General features: G+C 37.0%; 1 protein-coding gene and 1 long non-coding RNA gene across 4 annotated transcripts in view; one reads left to right on the top strand and one right to left on the bottom strand.

Moving 5' to 3' along the window:
* The window catches only part of LOC146460340 (diacylglycerol kinase beta-like), a 41671-nt gene that overhangs the window by 11112 nt on the left and 16934 nt on the right, over positions 1–13625 (top strand). For all 3 annotated transcript variants that reach the window (XM_085088476.1, XM_085088474.1, XM_085088475.1), the window contains 10 exons: positions 692–883; positions 1473–1522; positions 3569–3643; positions 4854–4973; positions 5782–5808; positions 6417–6510; positions 11906–12000; positions 12156–12272; positions 13016–13114; positions 13411–13494. In XM_085088476.1, coding sequence (XP_084944602.1) covers positions 692–883; positions 1473–1522; positions 3569–3643; positions 4854–4973; positions 5782–5808; positions 6417–6510; positions 11906–12000; positions 12156–12272; positions 13016–13114; positions 13411–13494 — 953 coding nt within the window. The remainder of the gene's footprint in view (positions 1–691; positions 884–1472; positions 1523–3568; positions 3644–4853; positions 4974–5781; positions 5809–6416; positions 6511–11905; positions 12001–12155; positions 12273–13015; positions 13115–13410; positions 13495–13625) is intronic.
* On the bottom strand, positions 8208–11687 carry LOC146460341 (uncharacterized). Its single transcript, XR_014857704.1, has 4 exons — positions 11617–11687; positions 11447–11486; positions 10300–10435; positions 8208–9404 (listed from the first exon to the last, which is right to left on the bottom strand). It is a non-coding gene; the product is annotated as an uncharacterized LOC146460341 (long non-coding RNA).

Raw genomic sequence — 13625 nt, 5'->3', positions numbered from 1 at the left:
ATTTCATTCTAGGCACTGACGTGGCAAAGATGGTTAGGGGAGCTAACCTTTTACGGCATGGGTGTTTGTTTTAAGGGACTGTCAATGTCATCTGTTTTCAGTAACACTTTGAAAAGCCAAAAGTTACACTTACATAAATGGAAACCTAAAAACTCCTTGAAAACTCAGTTTTTAGTGCTTGAATAGTCCTTGAATTTTATGTCCAAAAACCAGCATGGACTATGTTAAAATAATACCCCTGACTAGGTTTGTGAACAGTTACCATGTTTAAGTGAACTGAAACTATTTCTAAGTGTTGTTGGCCATGGATGCAAAGATGAAAATGGATGTAGGCCTTCCTTTTTGTCTTGGAAAAGTTGATTCAAACTGGTTTTAGTTTGATAGTTCAAAATTAATCATTTTGTTTCAAACCATGATGACTAACACCTTTCATGACACAATTTTGGTTTGTTTTCCTTTTGAAAAAAAAAACAACTTACAAGTAATCTTTCTGTTGGTGCTCTGGGAGAATTTGCGTGAACAAGAAAAAATACTTACATGTAGTTTCACTTTCAACAACAGCAACAACAACGTTTATTTGTACTGTAACTTCAATAAAAGAGTAAGTTTCAGCACAGTTTTGACAAAAGCAAAATGTAAAAATCTCCATGGCAAAGCCCCTTTAATCATCTGTGTTGTATTTACTTTGCAGCCTTCAAAGTGGCGAATGAGCATCCACCAGCACACCCACGTTCCAGCTCGCAGAGGAAGAAGATGTCCAGTGAACAGGTTAACCTGCTGAATGTGAACGCACAGGCCAAAACAGTACCCATGGTGTCCATCAGGGAAATAGCATGTTATCTGTCCATGCTGGAGGGCGGCAAAGTCGAGGACAAGCTTGAATGTAAGGATAGTGAGACCCTTACTTGCCCCCAGTCATCTCTCTTAGTCTTAAATCATTATTGGTGGGGGTCGCACACCCTGGTCATGTGAATTTCTTATTGACAGAGACGACTGGGGTGGAGTCTGAGTAGTTTGCAGTTTGACTATGCGAAAAAACATCTTATCAAGGGCTATTGGAACCCAAAAAGAAAATTTAGGGTCACCATGCATTTTTCAGAGACAACTAAGCAACAATAAATGGAAAGTGCCCAAAGACAACTTTTCTTTGAAATGTATCATGTAACCTTGAGAAGATTGTTTTTCCAAACACATATTTAGAGGCTGATAACAACATTTTATCAGTTCATCTGGTCAGATGGGAATAAAAAGCCAACGATGGTGTCTTTTACTCAGAAGGAAAAAATAAAAATAGCTAGGTTTGTTGACACACAGATCATACGAGACAGGAGATCATTTTCAATAATTAATACCTGAGTGTATTTATTGGTTTTTCCAATTAGTACTCTTGCACTAATTACCTCTTCCCTGTATAAAATTAATTTTTGATAAAATATTAATTTAGTTGTTAACAAAACTTCATTTATTTTCAGTTGTTTTCAGAGTGTACGACAGTGATGGAAATGAATACCTCGATTCCCAGGTAAAGAACATTCATAGATCCACATTGCACACTGTTGTTGATTATCACATGTTTCATCGTCCTGGAATCATGTCAAATATCCTTCTTAGAAATTCATAAAATTGAGTGGTCACAAACATTTCCTGTTTGATATTCATGTGTTCAACTGCACACAATAAATCATTTATAACGGTCCCTTTTTGGACACCTGCTACCAAGGTTAAAAATATCTGTACCTTGAACATAATTATAATTTATTGTTCTGAGACTTTTTGAACAAGATTTTATTTGATGAGAGTAAAGTGGGACCCCTGCCTTACAGTCACTGTGTAAACATTTTGGCTCCAGTATCAACATGTATATTCATTCCCCTTACTGGTATCCATGTATTTAAATGGTACAGTTTGGGAGAATTTGTGTCACATCAAAGTATTATTAATATTGTAAGGAGAAATCACCGTATTTATTTGATTAACTGCACCTTCAAATAAGCGCCCAGCCTGAAAGCCCAAAAAGTTAATACATGTCACTAACTCAAGCTTAAATTGCTCAAACAAGTTGAGTCCTGTGAAAGGCTGTTTGTGGTGGTGTTGTTCACAAGTGATTGTAGTCCTTCTCAGGAATCCACTCACCCAGATGATCATAATGTCCTACACTGTACTGATAATTTATGACTCCTGAGTTCAAACCATTTATAGTACAGTATAGCGGGTTAGTTTCTAAACAAACCCTGGTGCTGCATCAGTGGGGAGTAGAAACAAATGTTTTGCTAAATTATCAACAGAGTTTATAAGGTAAATTTTGCCACTATAAACTAAAGAGACTCATGTTTATTGTTGTACGGTAGCCAAATTACGTACCTTATCAACTCTGTTGATAAAACCAACCATTCATTTACAGTATAACATGCTATACGACCTGAATTAGTTCAATATATTTTTTTTATATCATATTATTTTTTGTAATAAGCAAGGATTTAGAGAAACAATTTAAAATAAAAATTAGCGAAAAGAGGCTACACCTCGAAGTTATCCTGGCAGGATGTCAGGATGTCTTTGAAACATGGTCTCTTTTTTGCTAATCTTTATTTTAAATCATATTTTCTTATATTGAAATGCTTGCACAGAAGGATCTACAGTATAACGCAATGCTAAATTACATACAAAGCAGTTAGGATCTATTACCTACTGTATGTAAGTGTGTTTAGACTATTTATATTGAAATAACAGGAGAGTGCTTTTACTCAGGCAATAAGATTAAAATTAATATTATTAGGGTGTGCCATCATATTAATGAAAACTTGTATTTTTGGCTCTTAGAAAAGTGATTAGTATTTATCAGTAAAAAATACCTGTAGGTAGGACAGCATTTGTTCATAATTAAAAGAAATGGGGTTTTCTTGAGTAATAACACATTTTTCTTTGTTATTGAATTGATTCCAGTTTTGTGAAGTTCTTGCTTATCAGGTCTCTTTTCAAGATATTTGGTGAATACACTCAGTGTCTTCGTTTTAAGGGTTTTAAGGGTTTAAACTGAGTCTTAGGGGAGGAGTACATCACTGAAAACAAAATTTGGAGAATGTTTGCGGTGCATAATTTATGACTAGCTTATACATGTAATTTATATGTATAATTAGATGTTGTGGGTTTTTTAATCTTTTAATTTTGTGTGATTTACGTAAGACAGGTTGAAAGCTTCTGTAAGCCACAAATCAAAACACCTGTACATCTTAATGCTACTTTTGAACGTTATTAAAACAAGCTAAGATTGCCAACAGCACAATTATTCAAAAGATGGGGAACGCTATGAACAAAATGCAAAATTGTAAGAGTAGCATTTTTGCTGATGTCTTGTGGCAGGTTTTTGCTTCATTGAAGCCCTAAAATATAACCAAAACAGAGATCAGTGTTAAAACCACAGGCTGGTTTAATTTTTATCTCCAGTATTTAGACAAAGTAAAATGTGTGAAAAAATGTATCCTGGGAAGAATTTACAACAATGGTATTGGCAGTATATTTGACAATTTTCGTTTTACTCATCCTGTTGATAATTTTTGTCTTATTGAAGGAATTAGAATGTATTACACAGCAGATGATGAGCGTGGCACAGTATCTTGGTTGGGATGTGACAGAACTCAAGCCAGTGAGTAGAATGTGTGTTACAAATGTACATTTTTTTTTTTTTGGCTGGGAATTGTTCAGTTTGTTCGTTCAATGGCTGACTGAATACTGTATGGTTTGGACATTGAAATGGCAGAATTGCAGGACTCCAGACTAACTTCTTAGCTCAGTAGCCCAGTAGCAGTTTTACTACTTTGTTTTATGAAATAGACACTCAGAAATTTTTAAGTTACAAGTCAGTGTAATAATTACATGTATTAAGAAAAAATCTCCCGCACTTGTCAACAAAATGGCTCATGAAAATGCAAAACCTACATGTACTAGCCAAAACTGAATTTTTACTAGTCTGTGACTAGTTGGCAACTGTTAGTCTCAAGTTCTGTTTTAAGTATAAAGGAAATATCAGTTTACACCAATAATTTTGCTGAAGGTAAAATATATTTTTAATAGATGTCCACTGCGTGGAAGAGTTCCTGACATCGTTTATTTTAGATATGATAGTAATTAATGCAGATGTGCTGGGGTTTTTTAATAAGTAATCGCTGTGAATACTGGGGAATATAATACAGCTGCAGATGTCGCAGCATGCATTAGAAAAGCTGTAATACAAGAAGTATCTTCAGTTGCTGAACATCTAATACTTTGTTGGGAGTATACATGTACAACAAAGCTTGTATGACAGGTTGGTGATGATGTGGTACATATATATTTACTGAGCTTGCAGTGAATGTTGATATTGCTGTGGTTTATAATAGGTCTTGCTGGGTGTGTTGGTAATGTTGTGATATGTTATAATAATAGCTAGCAAGACGTGTTGTGTAACAGATTGAGGGAAATTTTGGCAATGCTGTGGTATATAACAGAAAAAAGCAGGACATGTTGGTAATGCTGTGTTACATGTATGTAATGGCTTGTGGGACATGCTGGTAATGCTATGATATAAACCAGTAATAATCAAAGATTACGGATTGCATTCGATGATCTTGATCCCAGGCTCTCTCTTCTTTGCCAAGTTGGTGATGATGTCATCTGCCCCTGCAAAATCTGTGGGGGGTGCCAGATATGCATCCCAAGATCCATTCATTCATTCGTTAATGGATTGTCCCATACAATGTCAACTCCAAACGCAATAAGGAATTCTTTCTTTCTATGTCAAACACAATTATGTTAGATCTTGTTATGTTAGATCTTGTTTCAAGAGCATGTTAATGATACTGCATTCTACATGTTAGATCTTGCAAGACATGTTGGTAGAGCTGGACTATGATGCTGATGGACAAATATCTTTAGATGAGTGGATTAAAGGAGGACTCACCACAATCCCTCTCAGAGTATTGCTTGGTTTGGAGACGGTAAGTGTCACCTTTTTGCCATTGATCTTGTGAACACTGGATCCCACAACTGAATGACTCACCACATTGACAGGAACTACTGTACATTTGTGTCATGGACAAAACAATGTAATTTCCTCGTTCATTTATTGACCAGGCTTATGAAACTGCTATGAAATTGCAAAATTTAAAAAGATGAGAAAAATTACAAAACTTTTAAGGTTAGCTGAAGACAATGTTTTCAGATGCTTCAGTATCCATCAGTTCACAGGTGGTACACAAATGTGTACAGTTATATACATGTATTTTTGATAAACAGGAAGTTCCGGTATAAAAGGGGCCTGGCCAGGCCATTCTCACCGTCAGTTGTCAATCAACCATCAAAGCATAAACAGCTGACAAACAACATTTGTCTTTTTCTTCGGCTTTTACGGATAAAATTGGCTTAGTTTTCATAATAACCCTTGTTAACAAATTAGAACTTGATATCTTATATTGTTGTGGTGATACTATAAAATTTTAAGGCATATTTTTCAGAGGGCACTTGAGTTAACAACTTGCCACGACTGAACAGCGTCTAAATTTGCATCTCACGACCGCAGAGGGATGAAACGAAGGAAGGGCTTGCCCTTTTATAGCGGAACGTCTGGTTTAAGTAAATAATTAACATACATTTAAAACAAAATAATAATTTTTGATTTAAAAAAAATGACATGACTGCAGTTTGTTATTTACTTATGAGAGGTGTGCTTTGCAAGCAGGGGTTGAGCTTTACATTTAGATTGTTATTATTATTGTGGTACTAAGATGTTCTTTTCATTATCTGTAGCAAATACGAGATGATGGCCAGCACCAGGTAATTGAAGAGGTGTTGCTCTAAATGCCACTAGATTTTCCTCTTTTCATGCCTTCATTCACAACAGAACATGTCTCTGAACCAGTTTTTTGTTGTTACTAAAATACAATAAGTGTTTTATTAAAATATTGAAAGTCAGAATGTTTATTTAATTTTTAAAGTGTCATTTCGTTTTGTGTTGTGAATAAGTGGTAATTATAATCCACTGATTAATTTCTGTGCGTTCTTATTGGAGAAAACATGTTATGATACAAAATTGGACAGTGGTTATCAGGTGGTAACAATTGCCCAATTTGATCACAGCTGGCTAATTTTTTCAACAAGAAAAAACTAAGAAAGAACAACATAGTTTTAGGTGTTGGTTGTTGTAATTTAATCACAGTTGAATAAAATCAAGTAAACTATGTAGTTAGCCTGCAGTTATTTGGCAGTAATCATGCCATGGTTATCACTGGCTGTTCTGTCTTTTCCACAGTAAAGTGCACCCGTTTCAGTAGTTAATCAGAGGGTTGTTTATATGTGACATGCCTTGTGCTGTACCCATCTAAATAGATTTCCTTGTTGTCTTCCAGACTAATTTTATGTTTTCCTGCATTATCTTCATATAGTGGCGGCAAAAGTACTTCAGCAGGCCTGCATATTGTAACATGTGCCATAACGTGCTGAATGGGTTTGGACGCAAGCAAGGGCTTCAGTGTTTATGTAAGTCATTTGACATTGGTGTGAATCTTTGTAATTAGCAATGTGTGACATCCATGTGTCATTCAAATAAGCTGTTAAACAGAAGTGAAGGCGATAAACACATTTTGTGCTGGTGAAAATGTTATGGACAGTTTTCTTTAAGAAATGAAGTACCGGTAATCAAAATCATTCACATTCTCCTTGAGATTTGTAATTGTACAATATCTTGTCAGTCTCCCCAACATACAGTCAAACCTCCATGTGCGACCACCTCTCATAAGTGTCCACCTCCCATAAAAGACCACCTATCCAAAACACCAAATTTTTCCCAATCAAGCCCTATACTTGGAACCTCTCGTAAGCGACTACAACCACCTTTTGAGGTGAGGGCATTATAATTTTTCATTGTTTTTAACCTCTTGTAAGCGACCACTTTACACATGCTTTGATCTCCATGTTCACTGTATGCATGTACTACACTACTCAGTGCAATAAATTCTCTTCAAATAAGTAGATGTACACGTCAGACCTGTTCCTGGAAGAGACTCGTTGTGGTTCGACTCTCATAAGCGACCACCTCCTGTAAGTGACCACTCAGTCTTAGCATTATGGGTGGTTGCTTATGGGAGGTTTCGACTGTACTTTCATAAACCAACTTGTCTGCTTGCTGGAGTCCAAAATCAACTGTTGTCCATCCATGGATAGATTTCTTCTGATGACGATCCTTTGATGATCCTTTTCTTCATTCTCATGACCTTCATGTTCATCAAGTAGCAAAAATAACAATAACAACTTTTTCATTTACCCTTGGCAGTGTTTATAGCACAAGTGCTAATGGGGCCAAGTAGTGACGTTCTCACTATTGTGTCGAAAAGGTTAAATATTAACAACAAGGGAATGTCCTAAGTTTGGTTTTGGCTAAGCTTTATGAGTGTTAGGTACCAGACGGCACGGCGGAAAAACCGCTGATTGGCTGCTTATTTCGCTGGTATTTTTACTATCCGCTGACCTGTCCGCAGCGGCTCATCAAAGCTTGAAAAATTACAAAATTATCACTACTATAACTCAACAGATACGGCAAGCAATGCAAAAGTAATTTAATATTCATGAAATAGGATTCCTCGAAAAGGAGTATCGCAGTTTTCATAACTTTGGCAGTAAATTAAAGGCCTCTTTTCTTCGTCGAAACACGCGACCTTACTTGACTGAACGTCAGGTTCTCGACAGTGAGCGCACAACACAAAATTTAAAAACTTAAGAATGTTTTGGAATACTTAAGGCTATAAAATGAGGTACACAAACGTTAAGAACTGGGGAACAAAATACTGAAGGCGAAAAAAAATCGCGAAAGGCGAACATACACATTTTCATATTTCTTTCCGTCGGTGAGCTCGAGGCACATCGTACGACAATGCATGGTCTTCGTGCAAGCCATCTCAGTTGATCTGAGATCTGAACAATACAACAGCTTGAGCAATCACCTACGATGTAAACCCATTACGAGTTCAAATTAACGGCAAGAAATAAAATAAGGTTCAATAAACCTTTCTCTTCCGCGACAATTTGCGGCTCTTGCATGACCTTCCATCGTACGACGTCCGGTTTAAGCCCGGGAATATCTGATGCCGCGGGTGTTTACATTTTTCCCGCCACAATCGTCGCCGGTAACCGTCACTAATTTTAAAAAAGCCGGCAAAACAGCCCTTTAAATCCGACTATTTGGGATTTTTAACTTGCGTAATGGGTTAAATAAGCGAGCTGTAAATACCCAATTCCAAATGGAAAATTTGTGCGAGTACAGCCCCAGTGTCCCGGTACACTTGGCCTAATAACTGGCCAAGAAGCAGTTGTTTGTGGCTTTACAAGGTCAGTTTGGCTTCGCTGAAACCATGTAAAACGGCTTCAAGAACGAAATGAAACAAGCTGCTGCTTTAAGGGTGAAACAAATTGTAGTAACAGCTCGTACTTCACGCCCTGTCCGAGAAGGTTGACCAATGTTTTGAATGAGTTGCCTCACTACAGCCTGGGTACATTTCTGTGCAAAAATCACCTTGACTTTCTGGACCAGGATCCTTGGGTTACCAACCATGAACTGTACAAGCCTCCCGAGAAGTGAAAGGTACACACTAATTGGAGGGAAACGTAAAGGGAGAGGAAACTACTCTCACTGGTAGCAAAAATCCAAAGCCAAGAAGAGCAATTAAAACTAAAAGTGAAAAAAGTGAAAAAAACTGTAGTGGAGGCCAAGTGAGTGGCTGCCCAGCTTCGACTTATGGCTGGTCAGCTAGACCGCTTGGCCGACCAAATTTTAGACCATGTGACTACATTATCATAAAAAATCACACTGTGAAAACAATAAATTTTAATCAGCAAGCATTCATTAGACAAAGAAATTTGTAATAAATCATGTAATAGAACTGCCATCACATGTTATTGTTCTCAGTCTTTAATCACTTTCTTCAATTTATCATTTGCTTCTTCCTTGCCATATCCTGTGGCATACATGCCAACTCACGGAGTTCAAAAATCGGGAGACGTCCACAAATCTTCAGGGCCAGCTAGCAGAACCGTGTCAGCAACAGCGAAGAGCCTCCGCGGGCTGTGAAATTAGGGCTATATTTGGGACTTCAGTGGCGGGGGGGGGGGGGGGAGGGGCAGGGAACTTAACCGTTCTACCGTAATTCCAACATTTCTTTCTCGTTCAACGAAAACAAACAAGCCGTAGTCAGCGTTCACTCATTCAATAAGTATTCAATATTTATAGTGGACGTAAAAAGCGGGAGATTTTTGTACCAAAGAGGGAGAGTGGGAGATGAGGCAAAAAAGCGTAAGTCTCCCGCCAAAAGCGGGAGAGTTGGCATCACTGCTGTGGGGGATTTGCCAGTCAATTTCCTATTGAGTAATCTTTTAAATCTCTAAAATAAAAGAAAAGAAAATAGTTTAATCAACCAGTAATTATTTAAAACATTTAGTCCCAAAAAATTTCATTTAAACCATAATAGTATAACATAAAAACCCTATTAATATAACATAATATACATTGATATATATCGATTTATTTTTTCCTTTGTATTTGATGAGTAAGGTGAGATAGAGTTGGTGTTTGGTATGTTTATGGGTTTTTTGAACCTTCTTTGAATAGAACTATTATGAAACTTACAAACAAGATAAACTTTGGAAACTTTAGCAATTTTGCAGAGCAAGAAAGAGAGCTAGTTAAAAACAAGAAGGCACTGCATTATTGCACAGCTGATATCAAATCAGAATAATATGAATACACAGACAGGAAGGAAAAATTGTTTTTTCATAGTGCCATTGGGGCTTCTAGATTATTACAAGGTTGTCAGCGGAGCAAATAATCTGCATCATTGACAAGCAAGAAGCGGACATAAGTACCAAAGCAGGCTGCATTATTGACCAACATATGCCAAATATGGTTATAGAGAAAAACATTGGGTAAGAGGGCAATGGATTTTCAAAAGAATGTAAACTTGTTGACAATGCTTGTAATATATAGATACTATTTAGTTTTATTTGTTCTTTCTGCAGGCTCTAGATGTGGACCTCACCCCACTAAAGCCCTCTCCAAACTCCTCTTTTAATATTTAAATCTGCTGTCACTGAACTGATGCGTGGTTTTTGAACTGGTTGTGTGGTTATTGAACTATTGAATTTAACTGAAAAGAAAATCTTCTAATTTTAAGGTCTACTGTCACTGAACTGATGTGTGGTTTTTGAACTATTTGTGTGGTTATTGAACTCAAGAAAAAAAGGCAGATTTATTTCAGTACAGCAACAGAAATTCCAAACCTGCAACCTCCAACAGATCTGAAGCAGTAACAGTAAATGTTCACAGTGGCCATGTGTGTTCCACATGTGGAAGGGTCTGCAGGACCAAAGGGGGGCTGACCCAACATCAAGCCACACACAGATAGGTGGTGTTTGCCTGTCGGTAATGAGAGCAGTAACAATAAAGATCAATCTTCCTTAGTAATAAAGGCATGAGCATAAACAGAAATATAAGAACAACAAACATTAAAATGTAACTGTCAATCAGTTTAACCGTGCTGTTGTCCCAATTTGTTGTAACACATTGATCTGCGACAACATAGCAGGATTTAAAATATTGTTTTAAAGTTGAAATTAATATGAACTGGTACTGCCAATGTAGCTGAACTTTAATATAAATTTGCAATTTATTTTATTGTAACATTTAGAGGTGTATAACTGCTACTTTTTAAACTTAGTGACACTCACATAAAGTGATTGATCTACTGATAAATAGACATTTAATTCTCAAGTGGACCAACTTACAATATGTAGGTTATGAACACCATTGATTTGATGGAACTTTTGTCGATTCCAACTACTCAGCTTAAGGTTTCATTTACAAAATTCAATTTACATACATATATTTTGGATGTACAAAGGAAAAGAACGTAGTTTTCCCACGATACTTAAAACTTAACTTAACTATAAATGTAACTGAACTGTAAAAAAGCCTGTCTTCAGGTCAGAAAAGTTTTGCTAAAGATTTATACATTTCAAACTCTTTGAAAATCAAGCCATTAGTTTATTTCAATATTAGCAACAACAACAAAAAAAAGCGAGTGTATCTATCATATCAGATTCTTTTGCGCGCCATTGCAAAATGTATTTTTGAAAAGAACCTATGAACAACACAAGCTAGAAAATATATTCAAACGAAAAATAAAATGACTCACTGATACCCGGGATAAACATAGGTTGGCTGCGCTTTTCAGACATTCACAACATGCACTAAATATTAAAATGAAGCTAGCTTATAGTGTCGATTTCGTCGCTTATTTATTATGAAGCTTATGTTAAGATGGTGAACGAAAACCAAACGGCCCTGTTCCCAGAAGCAAGTCAAGATATAACAGGCAATTTAATGCCCGAAACTTGTTAATAAAGTTGGAAAGAAAACTTGCTTTACCTTTCAATTCTTCTGTGTCAAGTCATCTGTAAACCAGTAGCTGCAGCAGAAAAAATAAATCATGCAGAGTCTGAATGAACACGACAGCAGAACAACGGCTCCAACCGACAAAAGAAAAATGACGCTCGCAGAAAGCGATAAAACCAGGATAAGACTTGCAACATACTTACTTTTGCTTAATCCGCATTCACTACGAAAAGTAGAAGTCCCCAGATGGGGAAATCCACAGTAATCATCGCAGGTTTGCGATGTCCATACCTTTTCGAACTCATGTGCACCTGCATATGGTCAGCGGAAAGTGTTAGAGCATGCTCTAAGTTAACGGATGTTTCAGCCAATCAGCGGTTTTTCCGCCGTGCCGTACCAGACTGAGATAGAATCAATAGAGTGAGTCACTTGGCTTGCACGTTTTAACCATGTAGTTAGGAGACTCAAATGCTTATTGTGTTTATGTTGCAGTTTGCAAGTACACAGTTCATGAGCGCTGTGTTCAGAGAGCGCCAGCATCTTGTATCAACACATATGTCAAGCAATCAAGGAGAAGTGGTAAAATGGTAAGTAACCCGAAGTCTTTAAAGCATGAGTTTTACCCTAGTGGCTTCTAAATGGACCTAGTAGCATATTTGTTATTCTCCTTATAATCAAAGCTCATGATCAATCCAAAGCATGATCCATAATAATAATTTATAATAATTCTCTTTAACTTCAGAGCATGGATCATCACTGGGTGGAAGGGAACTGTCCTGGCAAATGTAACAAGTGCGGTAAAACTGTCAAGAGTAACAACTGCCTCACCGGACTACGCTGTGCTTGGTGTCAAGTAACAGTGAGTTCAATTCTTATCCAGTAACTGTTTCACTTGATGATTTGGTGCTCCAGGGCTATTCTGAAAACCACTTAATAATAATTATAATAATTATTACACCAGTATGATGGAGTGTGTAGTTCCAAGAAATATCTATACCCCCCAGAGAAGAGATTTGAAATTCCAAGTGGGGTGGGGGAGGGGGCTGTTGGGTGCTTAGAGGCCAACATATTTTAAAGAAATGCACAAAGCTAAATCAGAATTTCAGGAGGGGTTGGTGGGTCTTAGAAAAAATCCCTTCTTTGGGAGGGGGTGTTAGTAGTCTATATTTTCTGGAACTGCATAGTGTTCTCTGCTTAGAGATTGCTGCCATTATTACTGTTATACATGTAATTGTTGGATAAATAAACAGAAGTGTGAAAATGCTCTGTTTTAGAAAAAGTATGTGAACTGTTTTTAACACTTTGACAAAGGGCCAAAATGCTTTGAACTTATTTTCATTGGTGATTATTTGCATTGTTTCTTTCTTTATTGTTAGTCATGACAAGGCCTTCAACAATGCTATGGAAGTATATCGCTTGGTGTATCCCCATTTTCCACTGGATACTTAGTCAAAATGAACCTATCCCTCCCTTTCCATACAAGAATGGGGGCGTGGGTATTCTCTGGAACTACACAATTTATGGAGGAAACATTACAAATTTTGACATTGATCTTAAAAACAGTACTTAGCATTGGCTGAACGATTTTTTTTTTAATTCTAGGTTCATAACAGATGTGTAACTCAAGTTGGTCCGGCGTGTAACCTTGGAGAACACAGAGATCATATTCTGCCGCCAGTGTCCATCTCGCCTGCTGGTCTGGTATGTCTGTAATAGGACCCTTGTAACCACTGTGTTGCAGTGTGTATATCATGTGATGGAAAGCTTATATTGTAGCTGTTACAAAAGCTACATCTGGAAAACTTAAAAAAAAAAAAGACAACCGTGCATCTCGCATCACATTTCTGTCAAAGTCATGGTGCCCTGAGCTTCTGTTCTATGCAGGGACTTATCTACAGCAAAACTAAGATATGGAGTTTTTTTTTGGAGACGTGTCTATTCATCTGACCTCAAAAACAGGCTCTGTAATTACTTGTTTATGATTTGTCATTTTATAGAACAGAAAAAAAGAAAATTCCACCCCTGAAGCTCACAGGAAGAGAGCAAACTCGTATGTCAACTTTGAGGGAATGCCGATGCAGGTTAGTTTGGAAAAATATTGTTAACCATCAAATCAACACAAGCAGTATTTCCCAGAAAACTGCCTCGTGATAGCCGGCATTTGAATAGCATAGTATGGAGTTGATATAGTACTTTAAAAAAAAACCCAAAC

The sequence above is a fragment of the Pavona decussata genome, unplaced genomic scaffold (assembly GCF_977016875.1).
Source record: "Pavona decussata unplaced genomic scaffold, jaPavDecu1.1 SCAFFOLD_214, whole genome shotgun sequence".
NCBI classification, from domain to species: Eukaryota; Metazoa; Cnidaria; class Anthozoa; order Scleractinia; family Agariciidae; genus Pavona; species Pavona decussata.
Note: the sequence above shows the minus strand (reverse complement) of the source record. Positions and strands in the feature narration are given on the sequence as shown.